Source organism: Lissotriton helveticus, chromosome 2_1, assembly GCF_964261635.1.
Source record: "Lissotriton helveticus chromosome 2_1, aLisHel1.1, whole genome shotgun sequence".
NCBI classification, from domain to species: Eukaryota; Metazoa; Chordata; class Amphibia; order Caudata; family Salamandridae; genus Lissotriton; species Lissotriton helveticus.
Window position 1 is genome coordinate 1,248,141,871 of NC_136059.1, and position 21,373 is coordinate 1,248,163,243.

Below are 21,373 nucleotides of genomic sequence, written 5' to 3' on the forward strand. Positions count from 1 at the left end.
AGATGCCCCCACTTTACCACACGGGGTCTTGTTGCTCAGAGACGTAAAACTGTTGTGTTTCTGCTGCGCCTTGTGGTCTGTCAAGTATGGAAACACGTGAACAGCTCGAAGCAGGAGGGGGTGCTTCTGGGCTTCCAGAGTCTCTGAGGTTAATCAGTGCTAAGGTGTTTCCCCCCCTCCCTTCGGGGTGGAAGAGGTGTTATTCCCCCAAATTGCCACTTGGTGGCAGTGTAATTACATGTTTTTCCTGTCCGTTTTGCCCGAATGCAGCAATAGTCTTTTTTTTTATTAAAAACAATTGAAAGCTGAGATTGTCCTGCATTTTCAATGACCCGTCTGTGGATTGTCTGGACATTTTATTGTTTTCATGAACGGTTGTCCTTGTAATAAAGTGCAGTTCCATGCCAGCAACAGTTTCCACTGCATGCACTAACACTTCAATCAAAGGAGGTTGACCAGCACATTATCTTTGCCTAAACCAGCCCTACTCTAACACACTGCCACCCTTTCTCATGAGGGCCGCAGGGCAGACTGGCCACTGGGTCCCAACCAGGCGAGCAATTAGAGCCAAATTTCGGTGGGGGCTAATTCTTCCAGCCACGGACAGAGTGGCTGTAAGAAGGAGTGACCCACAACAAAAGCCTCGTTTACAAATAAATGGTCTTTTAAAGACCTGTTAAGTACTCGGGTGCGGCTGCAATTAGATGCTCGCCAGCCCGCGAAGCTGTCTCCCCCCCGGGCTGACGCACACGACGAGGGGCTGAAGCCCCGTGAGCCCAATGCAGGGCCTGACTGGGAACCAAAACCGGCCTTGGCAAAGTGCTCGGCCGGCCCCACATCCCCAGGGGAGCTGGGGGTGCGACCGCGCTCTTTGCAGGGGCCGGTTTTCGGCCGATTTTGTCACAGGGCTGTTTTTTGCAGCAACTCTGCAAAAACGGCCCTGTAACAAAAAAACGGCCCCCAGGGGCACAAAACCGGCCCCCACCCTTGCGGCGCACTGGGGGATTGCCTGGTGCCCGCAACGGCCAGTCCGGGCCTGGTGGCCCAATGGGTGTTGCGCGCCTGGCCCCAACCATGGTGGCTGTGGGTCACAGTTGTCCCGGGGTCTGTCCTACTATGGCTCTAAAACCTTTCTGTTCGGGCAAGAGCTACACACTCAACCAGTAGATACAATAGCATGCTGTTCAGCCAAGTGCTTGTCTTTTTAGTACAGTTAATCACAACGAAATCCCAGACAGGGGCTTTAGGACCAGTTTGAGTTGGTTCTCTTTTAAAAGGGATTTTCTGCCTGCTTCTCCGACACAGCCTTTGTGCAAGGTGAAGGCCCTCACAGCAAGGGGCAGTGATGCTGTCTCCAAGTAGGAGTATCCAGAACATGGGCACAATATTGTGTGAGACCTCTGCACGTAATGTGGGGAACTAGGAGGTGATTTAAGATATACTGTAATGAGGTTAGAAGAGAGCCTTATAGGGCACAGTAGCAGGAAAATTAATTAAATTAATTATCACCTATGTTGGATGTTGTGCCACTGGAGGAGATGGTTCCTAAGGTCATGTGAGAAGCTGGGTTTCTATTGCAGTAACCCCTCCCACTTTTTGCCAGACTACTGATGCACTGTGACTTGATGTGCCCTGGGTCCCTGCCAATCAGGTTCCCAGGGCCTGTGTTCTTTCCACAAAACCCAATTGGCATCTCTGGCCACAGGCCAGCCCATGGTAAATGGTACCACAGGTACCCAGGGCACTCTGACCAGGAAAGACCTCTAAGGGCTGCAGCACTTATTGTGTCACCCTTAGAGGCTCTGTACCATTACACACACACACTGCCTTAGCAGGCTGCATGTTTTGGTGCAGAACAAAGTGAAGAGGCGACATGGCACACTCTGTGTGCCATACCTACAACCCCCTGTCCTGGCATGGTTCAGTCACCCCTCTAGCTGGGTGAACTATACAAGTGGTGAGGGGACAGGTTCATGAGCCCTGTACCCCTACAGTGTCTAGGTCAATTCTTAGACATTGTAGTTGGAGTGCTGCCATTAAGAGTATATGGTGCTGGGAGTTTATCATTACGAATTCCACAGTACCATAATGGCTGCACTGAACACTGAGAAGTTTGGTATCAAACTTCTCAGCACATTAAACCCACACTAATGCCGTGTGGGATTTAAGGAAAAATGCACTCCAAGGGCATCTTCAAGATTCCCCCTGAAAAACGAACAGCTAGTGGAGTGTTCCCTGACTGGTACACACCAGCCTGCACTACGAGACATGTTTCTGGACCCCTAGGGTGGGAGCCTTCGCTCCTTTAGCCCAGAAACACAGCCTTTCCTGGGCGAGGTGTTTACACCTCACCCAGGCTGGAAGAGCCATCTGTTGCAGGGGAGCTTCAAAGGCCTTGCAGCCTTTGTAATGCGACCCCCAGCCTCTCCTGCTATCAGGAGCATGCCACCTTCCTGTCTCCTCTTCTTTTCAGTGGGAAGACCGGATGGGAAAAATTAGCCAGCCCAGAAGGTGTGCCCACCTCTGCCAACTCCACCCCTCAGGTGGGGGAGGCGAGGTGAAGCCCACTCTTCAGTGGCCACCATCTTGCAGATGGCAGGCACTCCCCAATCAGGTTTAGGGGTTGTTCTCACACCCTCATGTGGGATGAGCACACCAAAGGTGTAGTCACCCTAAAGGTCAGTAGCCCATTGGCTACTGAACTTGTGACCCTTAAATCGCCCCCTAAATACAGTATTTAGGGGCAGCCCTGAATAATGAAGGCATACTAGAAGAAACTACAAGAAAAGAAGAAGGACTGAACAGCAATGCCAAAGCTAACAAGAGGAAGATGCCCACTGACTTGGCTCCAGCCCTACTGGCCTGTCTCCACCTTGAACCTGCTCATGCGAAATCCTGGTGTGTCCTGTAGCCAGCAACATCAAAAACCCTGGAGGACCTGCCTGCCTTCAACCACAAATACTGTGTCTCCCGTGAGCACCGTATTTGTTCATCTTCAATCTCTGGCGGGACACCACGAATCTGCACCACTCTGCACCCGTCGTCCATGGCCCGAGCTCCATTAGGCAAACGCCACGAGGAGGTCTCCCCGGCGATCCTGACCTGAGACCCGGTGACCCCTGACCTGCCTCAAACCTCCAGCCGACGCCTGCAGCCTAAATACGGAAGGTCCCTTCAACCGTGACCAGGAGCTGGTAAGTAGATCCGACCCTAAAAGGCACCCCTGCACCCGACGCCCCCAACATCCCAACTTACCACTCGAAGTGGTCGTCGCACCCAGGAGATGTTCATCCCTGAGCCTGCAGTGCCTTTGCAAACCGGAGGTTCCCCATTGCAAACAACAGGACGCCCGACGTCGAAACCGCACCCGGCTGCCCTAGTGCCGCTGACGGTGCACCTTTGGTGCTACTTTGTTTCCCCATTTACCCTGAGCTAAAGTCCAGGAGCTTAGCAGCCACCAACCAGAGGCCCCCTATACCCCATTGGGAAACATTAGGCCTCAGCACCCGGCTGCCCTGGTGCAGCTGAGGGTGTAACAAGAGTGCCTTCCCGACCCTGGGGGACCGCTGAGTCTACCCCCAGAACCTCAGCTCCCACTACTGAATACTTACACTAAAAACTATTTTCCTCAATAGGATAACATTGACTGTTTTTCTTGGAAAAGTTTCTGTGTGGAGTTTGAAAACCTAAAGAAATTCTTCAAAATTGTACTAACTAACCAACAAGATTTTACTTACCTGTTTACAGGAAATGTCACAGTGTAGTATCCAGGTATACTACACTGTTTAAGAAAAGTAATCCTAAAAGTAATTTACCTGTATTTTTCCTCAAAATCCTATACAAAGTATATGAGGCTCGGCAGCTATCATCCTTATTGACCTAAGTGCCGCCTTTGATACGGTCAACCACAACATCTTACTGCATCGATTGGCCGGCCTAGGAGTCACAGGAAATGCATTGATGTGGTTTGAGTCCTTTCTATCAGATTGCTCCTTCGAGGGCGAAACCACCTCCCCTAGCAAGCCTCTTGGCTGCGGAGTACCGCCGGGCTCCTCTCTGAGCCCGACGCTCTTTAATATATACATGCGCCCCCTAGCCGAGATAGTCTGCCCCTTCGGGCTAAAAATCATTACTTATGCGGGCGATACTCAACTAGTGGTAGCTCTCAACCAATCTCACACTGCACCCAACCATCTGAGAGACTGCTTAGAAGCAGTTAACTCATGGATAACTTCTTCTTGTCTCAAAATGAACGGAGACAAGACAGAGCTGATGCTCCTAGGTAATACCCCCATTCCCAACATCAATTCCCTTTGGCCTTCCTGCCTAGGACCTGCCCCCACACCCAAAGACACAATCAAGAGCCTAGGCATGTGGCTGGACAAGTCCCTTAACTTTAACTGCCAAGCAACCAAACTCTCAGCCACCTGCTTCAGTCTACTCAGGCTCACCTGGAACATTTTCCCCCTACTACCGTTTCACGCAAGGCAGATCATGATCCAGGGTCTAATTCTAACGCGTCTGGACTTTGGGAATGCCCTCTACCTAGGGTCCCCACAGACCACCCTACGTAAGCTCCAGGTGATCCAAAATTGTGCAGCACAAACCCTGCTCCAAATCCCCTGTCAACTCCCTGTCAAAACTGGACTGAAGAATCCCCACTGGCTTCCCATCAGGGAAAGAATCCAGTTTAAAGGCCTATACATCGTCCAACGAGCCTTCTGGAAAACAAGCGCAGCATCAATCATTCACTGATCATCCCCTATCTCCAGAACAGACAGCTCAGATCCTCCTCTTCCTATCTTGTTGCAGTACCCAGGATAAAGAGAGCCAGATGTGGGAGTCGTTCATTCTCCTATAATTCGGCCAGACTCTGGAACTCTCTTCCCCGCCATCTGCGAATAGAGCCCAACCTACTTTCCTTTCACAAACAGCTAAAAACCCTGCTTTTTAATAAATTAGACTAACAGCCAGCTGTTCATCTACACGCCTGTCCAGAACACTAGGACGCCTTAGGGTAGCTACAGCGCTTTGCGAATTCTCTTTTCATTTTATTTCATTACTGTATTCTGAAAAGCTTTAGATTATCAGTAACACTACTGTAATCAAATCAAAGTACATTTACAATTGCAATCCAAATCTGTATATTTACTGCAAAGTACTTAGCACTTACCTGTGCCAGGCTTGCTTGGTTCCAGAAAATAAAATAACTAAAAGAATATTTTTATACAAAAACAATTGGTCTGAAGTTCAGTCTTTGACTGTGTGAATTATTTTGCTGCATTTGCACAACACATGCTTAACACTGTCCTCTGATAGGGCCAGCGTCCTACAGGTCCTATTTGACCTGAGGGCAGAACATTGCCATATTTAAGTGCGGAGGTTTTTATTTCCACATAAATTAAAAAGACATAGCTTCTGGTGTCTGCCAATTACGCATTTTGTTTTGTAACGTGGGTCCTTATTTTCCATTCATCTAATGGCATGGAATGTTTTCCACAAGTAGGGTGTGACACAGTTCATTATGACACTGCATATGATGCAGCAGGTCCCGACAATGACCGTAGGCTTGTAGAGGAAGGTAGTGTCAGCCAATCGCAGTTTAAAATATGTGGTTTATTTGTTTCTATGTTGTGGTTTAATTTGTTTCTGGCTTGAATGCTTACAGCATAACTATTTTCAGAACCTAAAATGTGTCTTTTATTGGTAGTACACAGAGGGCCCGCTTTTAGATGGCCTCTACTGGGACGTGTGGTACAACAACAAGACAATGGCGGAAAATCAGAGTTTTATCTACTACGAGAACCTGCTGCTAGGGGTGCCTCGGATGAGACAATTGAAAGTGAGGAATGGTTCTTGTTCCATCCCGGAAGACCTTCAAGACGATATCAAAGAGTGTTACGATGTGTACTCACCCGGCAATGAAGACACCTCTCCATTTGGATTGCAAACCGGAACAGCGTACGTAATGCTTTGTACGTTTTGGAAGGTGTTGTAGAGCAGATAAACATGCTCTAAAGTTATAGTTATGTTTAGTCGCTTTGTGTATCTAACTTGGATGATCTTGTGATTTCCAGCTCGTTGTTTATAATATTGTGTGCTCAATTAATCTCTCCAAATATTCAGCAAACCGAAATATTAGGTTTTTTGTGATCAGAAGCTGTTGCAAAGTAAAACAAATCGTAGTGAAAAGGTGAAAAACCTTGTGAGGCAGGAGACAGTTGTTCAAACAGAACTGGTTATTTTTTAATACAATCTCATCTGGTGAAGGTAATTTCTAGAGGAACAGGTCATGTTCATAAGCATTGGCAAAGCTGATAGATCTTAGCTTTGGGGCCAGTTGGGTTTGCTAATGGTTTTTAGTGTTGCTGTACAGCATGTCTTAAGAAGAATAAACAAAAAATGCCTATGACCATGACGCGGGAGCTTTTTTTCTTTTTGTTTACCGATTCAAGTTTGATCAGTAAATAAACAGAAAATAAGGGTTAAAGCTTTTAAGCGGGTGAGTGGAAGCAACGCCGGGGGTGGAAACAACATGGGGGTGCAAGTGGGGGGAAGCAACGCAGGGGTGCAGGTGGGGCAAGCAGTACTGAGGGTGCTGATGGCAGAAGCAACAAGAGGGCTCGGGTGGGATCAGGGCCGGACTGCCTGTATCGGGCACCAGGCATTTCCCCAGTGGGCAGCCAGAGTGGGGGCTGGTTTAGGACCCCTCTGGGCCGTTTTTGTTACCAAGTATCCGGTTTTGCAGGATAGCTGCAAAATCGGCTCCCTGTACCAAAAGCAGGAGCAGTGCGACAGGAGTGGTGCTTCCAACTAGCCTCCCCCCCGGTTGCCGGCTGAGCTGTTTGCCAGGGCCGGTTTGGTTCCCAGTCTGGCTGTGGGAGGTGGAGAAGAGCAGATGGAAGGGAGAAAGAGCTGCATGGAGCTGGTGGGGAAAAGCACTCATGCAAGAAAGCAATGGAGGGGGAGAAACATGCGAGTGCATCACCAACGGGGTGGGGGGAGAAGCACACAAGCCAGAGGGAAGAACACAGATCACAGGGGGTCAGAAGCACACTTGGGAGCAGCTGAAAGACGCATTGCTTATGACAGAAGCAAAATGTAGTTCACTAAAGATGAGCAGGGGAAAGTCACGAGTAAACTGTACATGCTTTGGTTGAAGGATAGACCCAAGATGGTCAAGGCAAGCCATTGCATAAGAAGCTGGCAAATGAGTGACAGTAAAGCCAACTTTTGGCAAGCAATGGGTGGGCTGCAAGCCCCTCCGTTATTGGTAAGCCCGTAATCTATCTTTCGCAACCAAACAACGGTGCTGTCTGTAGGCTCAACCCAAAAACGGGCAGTAAAGATTGTAAGCTGCTGTACATTGTAATACAGACTGTGTGAAGAGAGAAAACATGAAAAGGAATATGTGGGAAAAGACATTGCTCTCTGGTCAGAAGGAGGGTGTGGATGAGGTGTACCATGATTATCTATAGTGAGAAGAAAAAAAGCTTAACACAGTCCAATGAACAGAAAAACCCACATTTCTGTAATTTTAGAAACCTGTCAGATGCAGATGTCTAATCAAAGAACAAGATACCTAATTCCAAATGTATTTTGATGAAGAATAATGAGAGGCTTAAAAATGATGAGAAATGTCTTGCTGGGACAGATTGGGAAGAATCTAGGTAGTAAAGTCGGATTCTTGACAAAATGTACCCCAAATCTTTAGACTGGTAACGCTGGAATATAAGCTCCAAACTGTTGAATTTTATAAGTTTATCGTGCTGATGGTTTCTACCAATAAAGATGTACATTCTTTTGATAGATACTTCTGATAGAGATTTCTAGACTCAGATTCCTCACCTTTTGGATATACCTCAGGCGTCAGACTAGATCCAGAAACCTTTCCATAGTACCTCTGCGTGCCAGAAAGTGTTGTTGTGTGGCTCTACACTTAACACCGTTCCACTCTGGAAATAATGTGCGGGACCTGTATAGGCGCTACTCTTGCATGCTCACTGCAGTTTTTTTTCCTTGCCTCCTGAAGTGGATCCAGAGCTTCTCTCGTCTCTCAGTTAACGTTTCTCCAGCAATTTTCTATTTTTTATTCTCCAAAACATTTTTTTCAGTGTACATGGGATGACACCACCTAAGACGACAGGTTTAAACCTTGTAATGACTTTCACAAGCAGATGTCTGTTACAGATCCCCACCAGGTGTGCCTGCATGTTTATGGTTGGGCATGACTCCAAGACAGCAGGTTTGCCCTCTGTGCCAGCTGGATCTTCTGTCCCCCTACTTTCGAACTTCCGTGGCAATTCTGACACTGCCCTTGATGCCCACAACTATGCCAGACCTGGGTATGTCGATGACAATGCTGACCTCGCTGCCTGAAGTGGTGGCCCTGATTGTCCTCTCTGATGCAGACTCAACACCAGTCCGAATGCGACAAATGTGGTGCCCAAATCAGGCCAAGGCACCCATTTCGGCATTTGCTTACCCCTGGGCTTGCAACCTGTCTTTAAATTTCCATTTTTGGACAGATTATGATAATGAATATGACCAGGGTGATGTGTTTGATCAACCCTATGCCGAGAACAATTGGTACGACGTTTTGCAAGATGTTAGTGGACTTGATACCTTCCCTGAGACAGCCCTTTTCTCCCCTCGGGGCTCTGCCATGGAAGAATCTTATACTTATGTGTAGGGCAGCTGAAGTCTTTGATCTCCACCTCCCCACCATAGACGGGACAAAGAACGCTCTGATGGAAGTCCTACGGCCAAGCCAGAGCACTTCTGAGCCCCTCCTTCCCTTCAGTGAGCCCTGACCGATACCCTCCTGGGGGCTTGGGCCAAGCCTTTTACTAGCCCACCAGTTCACAGGCAGATCGCAGGGCATTGTCCTGCTCAATGTGACCTGGCTTTTTTGTTGCAACACCTTTCTCCAGAGAACCTCAAGATGCAGGCCTCCAAAAGCTGGCCCAACCCCAAAAATGCCTATTTTCATCCACCAGTTTGGCTCTGTACTCAATCGATGCCTCCTTTTTGTTAGGCCTTTACACTCCTGCCCCTTGGGACTCTGTACCACAAGTCCTCCCTTGTGAACTGGTAGAACTTTGCTGTGTTCTGTTGCAGGTGATCCAAGATGGTCATGATGCTGCCAAGTTCACTGTTCGTTTTGGTTTGGATACCACCGACTCTGCTGGGTGTGCTATAGGCCCAATATTGTCATTCGTTGCCATGTGTGGCTGCGATTGATTGTGTTCTCAGGCAACATCCAGTCCTCCCTGATGGAGATGCCATTCAATGGGACTTGCTTGTTTAGGGACTTGACTAACCATGCCTTTGAAAATGTTAAGGAGAGTAGGGCTTCTGCTCAGTTGCTGGCCTCTCTGCCTAGCCTCACCAATTCCCCTGTTCCTTTTGTGACTTTGGACTGGGCATTCCTTACCGCCAATCTGTCCAGCCCCTGCAAGGAACCAAGCAGTTTTTCAAGTGGCCTAGGTCAGCGTGCCACTCAGTCCACCCGCCCCCGTAGCCCCACCTGCCAAATCTCTATAGTGTACTTTTCCAAGGTCACAGCCACCAGTTGAAGGCAGAATACACCAATTTCTATCCGGGTTGGCAAGTCATCACATAGGACAGGTGGATTCTGTATATTGTTTGCAAAGGTTGTGCCTTACACTTCCTACTCTCCCTCCTTACCTGCCACCATCCACCCAGCGACTGACCAAAGACCACTTCTCCATTTTGCTGCAGCAAGAGCAAGCCCTTTCGACTAAAGGGGTTTTCTAGAGGGTGCCAGTGCCAGGAAAAGGATGTGGCTGTTACTCCTGCTACTTCTGTTGCCCAATAAGTTGTAGGTCTTTGACCTATTCTAGATCTGTGCCCACTCAATAACTTCCTCCGGATGGAGAAATTCAAAATTCTCACCTACTCCCAGGTCTTGTCTGCCATAGATACTGGAGACTGGATGGTGGCTCTGGATCTGTAGGGCACCTATTTTCATAATTGTTTTTTCAATCCCATTAGCGCTACCTGCAGCTTGTGGTGGGAGAGGAAGCAAAACACACACAATCAATGGAGAGGAGTATATTCGGTATGCGGTGCTCCCCTTTGATCTCACTGGCGTCCCTCCTGGTGTTCATAACAGTGATGGTAGCGGTGGCAGCACACCTTCGGTGGTCGGGAGTGCCAGTCTTTTCCTACCTAGATGACTGGCTGTTGAAGGCAGACTCGCCCCAGGCAGCCATCAGGGACCTCCAGACAGTGGCGACCCTCCTGACATCTTTGGCGCTCACTGTCAACATGCTGAAGTCACACCTGACTCCGTCTCATGGACATGGTTACATCTCATACCTGTACCCAAGGAAAGAGAGTCCAGGACAGTCAGGCTATGATTCTGATCTTTCAGCCTTGGTCCTGGATTTCTGTGACATTGACTCTGAGGTTGCTGGGACTGATGGCTTCCTGCATCCTGCTGGTTGAGCACGCCATCCTGCTGGTTGAGCACGCCAGATGACACATGTAAACTCTGCAGTAGGATCTGAAGTTTCAGTGGACCCAACATCAAGGGGATCTCTCAGACCATGTATGGATATCAGAGGACGGAGCAAAATATCTGTTACAGCAACAGGGCGTGGTCCTGCATGTGTTCCTTCGCAATCTCCTCCCTTCATAATTGGAAATTGAGCGACGGCAGCTAGACACCTTCGACCATCGTTGAGGTGATTTATGTCATCTTGGCAGCAAGGTGTCCCTTACCGAGAACTGCATACACCTGTTGTTGAGACAAATTTGTCATTTAGTGCAGCTCATATCAGATTGACTCCCTTCAGGCCATGGCAGTTGACGTTTTCCTGTTTGTGTTGTCTCTTGCCTAGCAAGGCCTTGCTTTGTGCACTTCTAAAGGTTCTCTTCCAGCCTTTGTGTTTAAATCACCAGTTTTGAGTTTTTTTTAAAGGGCTGCTACATCTTCTTCCCCCTTTTGTGAGGCCCCAATGGGACCTCAATCTCATCCTTACTTATTTGACTTGTAACCTGTTCGAGCTGCTTCACAGCTGTCCCTTTTGGCTCCTCACCATCAAAACCATGTTTCTAATTGCCATCACCTTGGCACGGCGTGTGATTGAGCTTCAGGGGCTGTGTGTCCATCCATCATACACTACCTCCTTCCCCGAAAAGCTGGTTCTGCGAACTACGTATCCTTTCTCCTGAAAATTGTGACACCGTTCCACATCAGTCAGACTATCACTATGCTGGCGTTCTATGCTCCACCTTACCCCTCTAAAGAGGCTCCATCATTTTCACCCCAAAAGAGCACTTGGCTTCCTTTGATCGCACCATGGAACATGGTGCATGATACACTCTGTGTTGGGTTCGCAAGGCAAAAACAAGCATTTGCAATGCAATAGGTCTCGCATTTACGCGAGTTTGAGCTATTGACATTGCAAATGACAATGCCTTTTATTTTTGTTTTCGTTTTCAAAACATAAATAAAAGGGAACGTTCATTTGTAATGTCAATAGCTCAAGCTCGCATAAATGCGAGACCTATTGCATTGCAAATGCTTGTTTCTGTTTGTTTGCTTGTGGCTGTATCATGTCATTGGAGGAAACCCTCCTCCGTGTCCATCTTGTGGGCGGGCCACAGGCAGGTTACATCGGGTCATGTGGCTGCCACCATCAGGAATAATGCGGTTCACTGCGCCCGCCCGATGACCAGACAGAGGCAGTGTGTATTTTGTGATTATTACTACATAAACATAGGTCTGTAAAGAACACGTTCACTCCCAGTGCAACAGCTTGGCGCTGATAAGAGGTCTGTTGTTACCCAACTCGGTGGCGCGCATTTTATCAACCTTAGAAGGATGAATGGCTGAGTGGACCTCTTTGAGTTCGCAATCTGTGACCACTCGGCAAACAGCTGTGCCCAGAAGGGAAGCATTGGGGTAAGAGAAGAGGGGTTGGCCTAACGGCAAAGGCGCTCGACCTCGGACCTGGGGAACTTGGTTCGAGTCTCGGTAACGACGCCAAAAACCCCCTGTGATTCTGGGCAAATCACTTAATCTCCCCGTGCCTAAAATGAAAGTGTGTCCTCATGTAACGTAACTGGTGCTATATAAAGCGCTCTGATAACTGATTCGGTTCGGTTCTAGTTCGCGCTATATAAAACTCTGCAAAAAAAAAAAAAGCATTATTCGTCTGTGATCTACACAGCGTCGAATGCAATATAAGTGGACGCTGAGAACGTGTGTGACCTTAAAGGCTGCGAGGCTTAGCAATTGGCAAGGTTTATTAACGTGAATAAATTACAACCAATACACTTGAAGACGGAGGTCAAGGAAGGGAGGACGAGGGGGCAAACAAAGGCAAGAGCGAGGGAGAGGAAATAAGAAACTCCACCCCTCTGAAATAGAACAATATACAATTGCATGAAATAAATAAATAAATACCCGATTGTTTCTAAGAAGTGCCGGTACTGCCCAAGTAAAAGTATCAGAAGGAGAGCTTCTTACATAACCGAGGGCAGGACAAGAGAGGTGGTGGTGGTGGTGGGGGAGACGGACAGAAGAAGAGAGACCGACATACGAGGAGAGAAGGGGGTATCTTGAGGGAGAGAAAAAAGAAGGGACAGAGTGGGGGAAGAATCAGAGGAGCGAGCAAGTTGTATAAATAGGAGAGCGAGAAAGAACGAGGGTGAACTATAGAAAGAAATAGGGCTGACAGACAGATATAGACGGAAAACGAGAGTACGAGTGAAAGGGAGAGAGAGATAAAGAGTGAATGGGAGAGAAGGGAAAATATATAGAAAAAGAAAAGAAGACACGGCCGGCGGGCCATGAAACTGAAAGCACGGCCGGCCGGCCGTGAAAAAGCCTTTGATGCAGCAGGGGGCGGAGCGGGAAGAGCTGCTGGCGGCACCAAGCTGACGATTTGATGCTGTGCACGTGCATTTTAACTAATTGCGCTTGCGCATTGAGTTAAAAGTACACATGCACTGCATCAAATCGCCAGTCTAGGTAAGCTCTGTTTAAGCCCCTATAGTCTCGCTCTGCTCAATGCGCATGCGCATTGACAGGCGAGACCTAAAAAGGCAGGGCAGTACAGAAGTGTACCATCTCACACTGGATTGTGCTGTACATTACGATCTACTATACATTGCAGGGGAGTAGCCTCCAGAAGGACTGCTAGCATATTCCACCAGGGCCAAAGATGCTACCAATGCATTAGCATGCGGAGTACCTGTCCTAGATATCATCCAGGCAGCTATGTGGGCATCCCTCCATACGTTCACAAAGCACTAATGTCTGCAGCCAAGCCCGCTGAGGGGCACTACAGGACTTTATGTTTTGAGTTCATCCACTGGTCTATTCCCATGGGGTACCTCTTTGGTATCTATGCAAAAGCTGAGTAATCTGTGGCTAGAAGTCTGAACAAAAGAACAAGTTACTTATCTTTGCTAACACTTTTCTGGTAAAGACTCTATTTAGCCACAAATTTCTCATTGAGCCTTCCATCCACCCCATTCTGTGGTTCGACTCTACCATATAATAATATCCCAAATCTAGCAATCTGTGCACTGTCTACCAATTTGCATGTCTGGAAGTGCAGTCTCCCAAACAACTGACGTCAGCATGGAAGTGGCACCTATAAAAGCCACGAACGTCATTTTCAGAGTGTAATGACGTTAATATAAAGCCACACTTTGCCATCGTCCGGTGTGCAGAGGTACTATGGAAAAGTTTATTATTCCCGTCTGATGTCTGGGGAATAGTCAAAAGGTGTGGAATCTGTGGTTGAAGAGGCTCTACCAGAAAGAGCATTACTGGAGGTAACTAACTTGTTCTTCTAAACTCATATTCTTCACCGTGTGAATTTCCCCAGATGGCAGACTGGATCCCCAAAAAATCAAAAGCAGGGCTCCTGCGCATCGGTAGATGTTGCCATTCAACTACGTGTTAATGGTGTCAGCCTTGGAGGAGCCAGACTGAGCTGCCTATAAGCGCCACCCATGCACACTGACATCAGTTCCTTTATTTCTATTCATCAGACGTGAATCCGGAGCTCTTCTCCTTCACTCTAAGAAGTGATTTTCTTCCAAAATGTCCCCAGGTTGGAAGTGGTGGCACCTCTAAAATGACAGTGTTTACGCCATGTAGGGGATGTCTCAAACAAAAGTCTGTCAGGTGTGCCTATTCTACTCAGGTTGATTGCACAACTCCAAAGCCTGAAACAGATGTGCCTATATGAAATCTATAGCCATCCAGAAATTCTCCTGGTCTTTTTTTCTGAAAGTCCTTCCCGAGGCAAATCTTCCCTGTCAAAACCTTCGGGTAAGACAAAGAAGAAACAAAAGATTCTATGTGGCACTCTGCCCCTTCCTGCCACTCTTGTTCTCCTAAAAAGGCACAAAGTTGTCACCGAACCTCCAGGTCTTCCTCCTATTCCACAGAGGAATCTGTTCTATCCCTGGTCCTGAGGCACTCAGAGTTCTCAGGTCCACCAGTGGCATTTCATAAGGTCAAAGCTTTTTGAGAATGCACGCTGTGAATCTTTGCCACACTTCTGGCTCCCTTTGGGCCCCAACCATCCACAGGGACTTCCACTCAGATGAACGCCGGCGGGTTCGCCCTTGGCGCAGTCAGGGCTCCTTAAACCTGCTTTGAGTTCTGTATCTGTATTGGGGGGCTGTCGCCGAAATCAGCACCTCTACCTCAAGCTTTGCAACCTGAGAAAAAAGCACAACCCATTGTGGTGTCTGACTTTGAGCCGGCATCATGGCACCCTCAACTGAGGCCACGCCAGATCTTGATGTGCCGCAGCCTCAACTGAATCCATCCGACTGAGACAAGATTCTTCTGCTGCGTAGCCGTGCACGGACATTACACCTTACCCTCTCCAAGCCCCTGCCCCTCCCCACCCAGCTCCACAACTGAGGAAAGCACACAGTGGTTACGAGGGCTGCTGAGAATCTTGACCTCCACATGCCCACTATGGAGGTATAGACAAATGTATTGAGAGAGGTCCTGGAGCCTAGCCAGATACACACCAAATCTCTTTTGCCCTTCAATTAAGCCCTCACTGACACACTGCTGAGCAGTTGGGCTAAAGCCTTTTCTTGTCCCCCCAGTGAGCCGACATGTCGCTGGCCACTGTTGACCTGCTCCAGGAGACCCGAAATTCTTAACGTAGCGTCCATCCCCTGAAAGTCTGGTGGTACAGGCGTTCACCTGTAGAGTGAACCCTAATGCCTTTCCAACCAAAACGCGTAGATACATTTGGCAAGTGCATGTTCTCCTCTCCCATCCTAGCCTTGAGGTTGGTTAACACAAGCTGTTTAAGAAGTCCCTACACCCACACAATGAGACATGGTGGGTGAGATCTTACCTGCGGTCCCAGAAGACTTAAGGGCTTCCTTAGCTCAAACCGTTCAAGATGGTCGGGATGTGGCAAGATTTGTCATCCACCCAGGCCTGGACATCGCGGATGGGTAGGGCTATGGGAGCCAGCGTGATGCTTCAACACCACTCCTGGGTGAGGTCCATACCATGGAAAGTACTGCTTTGGTAGCTATAAACAAGTTGAGGAGTCTGCAGTTAGAAGTATCAAACAGAAGAATAAGATGCAGACCTTCGGTAATGCACTTTCTGGTGGATCCTTCTCTTCTAACTGCAAATTTCTCATCGCACTCCCACCTCCCCATCATGTGGTATGGTCTTTGCCATCTAAAGAGATCCCAGTTTGGGAATCTGCATACTGGTCTGTTCTATTCAACTATAGGTTCTTCATCTGAGCGCACAGAAGAGTTCATGAAAGAAACTCACATCAGTGCACATGGATGTCGCTCATACAATGGTCAGTTCTTCACTTCCGGAGAGGAATGGTCGACGCAGGGTAGCACAGAGCTACCAACGTGCTGGAGCACTGCTTTTAAGTGTTTTTGGACAAAGTCTGGCACCTAGGGAAATTGACAAAGTGAGGAATCTATGGTTGGATAGAATCCCCCCCCCCAAAAGATCATTACCAAAGGTAAGTAACTTTTTCTTCGTCACCCCAGACAATATTGCAAAACTTATACATTTGGGAACACCACATCCAAATGTATCACTTCACCCCGCCCCCCCAAAATGAGCAACAAGTGACACAAAATAGTCACGTATTTGGAGATTGCTACTCGCTTCTAAACAGCAATATTAGCCATCATTTTTCAAAGGATACTATGGACCCCCGAGAAAATGCACAGATTAAGCCTATCGACACCTGCATGCCAACATTGTTAATCCACCGCAGGTTATTTGCCCCAAATGCTATACAACTGCAGTCACATACAGGTATATTGGGAAGATATCTAGAAATTCTTATTGAATATTTTTATATAACTCCTGTTCCAGCCATTAGCTGCCTAGGCAGTAAAGACTCACTAACAGATACTCCACTAACCTACAGAGATAAACCAGTATTACTGGACTGTCTCCCCAGACAGCTATTCAGTTGGAAACAAACACACAAGGTATATAGGTGTACCTGATGGGTCTTGATCACACACATACATAACTGCCATAACATAGTAGTGGGTAAAAATAGCTTATTTGGCATCAGATGGATATATATACTTAAAGTTAGTGCCAATTCCTAATGGGGAGAATAATTCTAAAGTAAAACAGAATACTTTTTTCTGGACACGTTTTATCAAGAAAAATGGCACCAGTCCCTCATCGAGGGATATACTGCATACCCTAGAGACTTGCAGAAGGTGCTTGTGAACACATTTCCACTCAAGAATGGTCACTGTTTTTGCTTCAGTAAGTCTAAGCAGGATGGCAGACCTATTTCATGTTCAAAAGAACATGTCTTTTTAAAAGTGACTCTGTCAGACAGACATCTGTCAAAAATGTAAATAAATTGATGCCTTTCATCCTGTTTTATGGCTCTTCAGGGTGAGTGGTTGACATGCTTTAATAGGAATGAAAATGAAGTGATGGGACATATGTCACTTATAACTAGCAACCACTATGTTTTTGTAAGGGAAAAATCATCAAATGAAGCAAAAACCTGCAGAAATCAGTACGCAAACCCAGGTGCCCTTGGTTAAGTCTCATTGCGAGGGTTAAAATTCAAACGTATTCACTAGTACAGCACCCAGGACTTACCACATCCTACACAGTGGTAATTCCGTGTGCAGTATTACCTCATCCTTTGTGAATGACCAGGAGAAGTGGTGCAGTATTTCTGTATGGGTTATTGGTTGTGCTATCCAATGTGGTACTATATTGAAATTGATAAGAATAAGACAGATCTCTGTGTTATGCGCCCAATCTTGAATTTGCTTCTAAAGAATGCAAGACAAAGTCAAATTCAATGTTGGGCGCATAACACAGAGATCTGTCTTATTCTTATCAATTTCAATATAGTACCAAACTGAAAATTGGATAGCACAACCAATGACCCATACAGAAATACTGCAACACTTCTCCTCTTCATTCTGATTAATCTTCTTTGTTTTCTTTTTGATCATGTCTTTGTTTTTTTTTCTTTTGCTTCTTTCTGCTATACCATTTATTTTATTCCTTTTTTGTGAGTTTTTGTATTTATTTTACTTTTGTATTTACTCTGCTTTGCTCTCTTCATTTTTTCATTCTCCATTTGCAACCATTTCTACTATTATGTCTTTTTAGGTCTTGTGTAGAAAGTGCATGCGCGGTCTCTTTGAAACATTTTGTTTACTGTTAGTGGGCTTGAAGCCCTTCCATTAGTTACAATTGGTAGGCTTCATAGCTACTATCAATTGTTTGCTTATGCTGGTCATTTCTGTGGTCGGCACTTCCCACTTCTTGCATGTGACCCTCCCCTAGAGCATGGCCCAAGTACTTATGTCCTTACATTCGTCACAGTCTTGGGACCTATCTTTTTTTCTTTTTGTTTAGCCACTCTACAGAGTGCATATTTCCCTGCTGGCTCTGTCCCTTGCTTGTTGTTTTAGGCTGTTCAGCTTCACTTTATCTCTCCGGTGAGTACTCGCTATCTGTACACAGGCCTTTAAATCTTGTTCTTATCTTGTCTAATTTGCTGTGCATCAAAGACAGAGGTCAAATGTCAAGCTTTGTTTTCCGAGGGAACTTGGTGTTCAGAATACAACAGAATGAGAACAGTAGAAATGAATTAAATGAATTTTTGTAATTCTGAAAAGTGGTGGAAACAAATATTTAAATACAATAAAAACAAATTAATACACTTGGTGATGACATTGCCACACATTATTTGTGTGCAGTAAAACTATGTCTATGCAAAAGTAATGGCCATTTTCAATTGGAAATGTGTTGTCTGTAATGGCACTTCACTATCACACCATGCATACTCCATACTACGCCACTCCACTTTACACTACTCCTCTCTACACCACTTCACTCTACAACACTGCAGCACTCTATGCCCTTCTACTCTGCCATGCCACGCCACTTCACTGTAAGACACTCTGACACGGTTCGCCCCGCCCCTCCTCTCTACGCCTCTCCACTCTACCCCAAACCAATCTACCCCACTCCAATATACCTCACTCCACTTCACTACAATTTTTCCCACTCCAGTCTACCATCCCCTAATCCACCCAATATACTCCACTCCAATGTACTCCACTCCACTCTAATCTACTCCACTTGACTCTACTGCAATCCTACCACTCCACATTACCCTACTTCAATTCACCCAATCTGCCCCACTCTAATCTAGCCCACTCTACCCCAATATGCCACGCTCCACTCAAATCTAGAACACTCCAGTCTACCACAGAGTACTCCAATCTAACCCACTCCACCCCAATCTACCCCACTCCACTCTAGCTCAATATAATGCACTACAATCTACTTTGCTTTAATCTACTGCACTCCACTGTACCCCACTCCACCAAGGCCTAACCTACTCTACCCCACTTCAAACTACCTCACTCCAGTGTACCCCAATCTACCTCACTCCATTCCAATCTACCCTACTCTAATCCACCCAATCTATCCCACGCCTCTCCAAACTACCCCACTGTATTCCAAACTACCCTACTCTAATACACCCAATCTACCCCTCTTCAAACTACTCACTCCAATCTGCCCCACTCCACTCTACCCCAATGCACCACCCCACTTCACTCTACCCAATGTACCCCATTCCTGTCTACCCCAATATCTCACTCCGCTCTTCCCCGATCTACTGAACTCCTATCTACTGAAATCCACCCAAATGTACTCCTGTCTACCTCACCCCATTCCACCCCAATATACCCCACTCCAATCCACTCACACTTCACAACAGTCTGGCCCACTCCACTACATTTTACCCCACTCCACTCCACTCTTCCCCACTCTTCTCTACTCAATCTAACCCACTCCACAGCACTACAATCTACCTCACTCTACCCCAATATACCCCACTACAATTTACTCCACTACAAACCTATCCATCCCACTCCATGTTACCCCAATCAACTCCAAGGTACTCTTAAACCACCCAACCCCAGTTCTACCCCACTCCACGCTACACCGAACAACCCCATTCCACTCTACCCAAATCTACCCCACCCCACCCCCCTAACCTTTAGCCATGCTGCACAGCAGCCACACTGGTGTATAACATGGCTGAAACATGTTGCCAAAGTCAATAGCTCTCGCATAGGCGAGACCTATTGGCTTTGCCAATTATTGTTTTGCTATTGCTTTGGCTCTTTTTAGGTCTGGACCAGAGACGCCTTGCTGTCTCGCAGCCTCATGTTTTCCAAAAAGTTCATAAAAATACACACACACCTATATGTACATAGGAATTTCAGCCCCACATCTTCATCCACTGGTTTGGTCTAGTGTCATTCACATTTTGCTTCGCCTGTCACAGCATACAGCATATGGCAATGGGTCAACCCACTTCAGCCATTGGCTCTCTTCACTGTGACTGATGGCATTGTGTTCTTGTGCGTGTACACATTTACCTGAAATGTAGTCCACTTCAGTGCTAGGAACCCTAGGCCAGCCTTCATTTTATTTCCATGTCTTTTTTTCTTCTGGCAGTGCCTTTTAAAAAAAACTTTTTTTGTTATTTCAAAGATCTGCACAACACTTTTGGTTATTGTTATGTTTTACTTTTTGTTACTTTTACCTTGTAATGTTTATTGCATGTGTTTTCAAAACATAAAAATAATAACCCAGGATTGCTAAGTTCAGACCTTTTGGCTTTTTCAATGCTTGTTTCTGTCATACCGTGTTGTTGATTGTCACTTTGTTTATATATTTATTCATAGCTGGCATTCTGAACTGAAATGTGCTGCCATGCTGGAATTGTTTCTCAAACCTGCTCCTAGTCCTTTCTAACATGTTATTTGCCTAATTTATGGTTTTTAGGTCGAAGCACGACCTGCTTCAATGCGTAAGCATTGATTGCAGTCGGCTTCGACAACTATTGCTGCCCGTTTTTAGGAATGTGGACAGGAGAGGGTGCACGAGCGCAGATCTGCTCAGTTTTGACCTCGTGAGCGCGCACGGCGCCGTGCCCCTCTCCTGCCTCATTCCCTTGCGCAAACACTCTACACTCACGCATGCGCACATACACAGCCCTACACAGGCACACACACACTGCATACACACACTGCATACACACACTGCATACACACACTGCATACACACACTGCACACACACAGACACACGCACAGACACATTCGAACAGACACACGCGCGTCCCCCCCCCCCCCACACCACTTACCGGGCTCTTTCGGCATGTTCAGTGTCTCATCTACGGCAGCGCTGGTACCAGGGGGCAGGACTTCACTTCCGGGGCTCCCTCCAGCACCTGGGAGCCCCGGGCTGCGGAGAGGCCATCGGTCGGCCGGCTCCACTTCTTCCTCGGCGGCGGCGGCGGCGGGCGGGACTTCCTGCCGGATTGCAGGCCCCGCCCCCGTCTCAGGCAAAAGTGCCTGACTTCCGTTTTTTTGCTTAAGCCGCCCGCTCGGTTTATCCAGCTGCTTAAAAATGACAGGCTCATTTTAATGTGGCGCGTAAAAGTACAATGTCCCGTTTCTAGCGCTTCAGTCTCTTAGGTTTCGTTTTGACTTCTCTTTTATATGGTCAATTCACTCCATCAAAGTAACTGGCTTGATTAGAGTTTTTTATCGAGTGACCGGGATAAAGTAAAGCTTAGATGTACAGAAATTACTGTAAATGACTACTGAATTTAATTGGCTCTATTGCTCACTAATTGTAGACTAGCTATGGAGTGTATGAATATCGTTTAACCCCTTCGACGCTCATGACGAGCCCAGCTCGTCATGGAGTTTCCATTGATTTCAATGGAAATTACATTGAAGTCCTAAAATAGCCTTAGCATCCAAGTGGTTAAGGAGCTGCTGCCAAGCCTC

At 47.0% G+C, this 21,373-nt stretch overlaps 1 protein-coding gene across 1 annotated transcript in view; it reads left to right on the top strand.

Annotated features, from left to right (window-relative positions):
• The window catches only part of PKD2 (polycystin 2, transient receptor potential cation channel), a 239,049-nt gene that overhangs the window by 112,204 nt on the left and 105,472 nt on the right, over positions 1–21,373 (top strand). Inside the window, exon 4 of the mRNA XM_078676197.1 lies at positions 5,711–5,961. Within this exon, the coding sequence (XP_078532323.1) occupies positions 5,711–5,961 (251 nt within the window). The remainder of the gene's footprint in view (positions 1–5,710; positions 5,962–21,373) is intronic.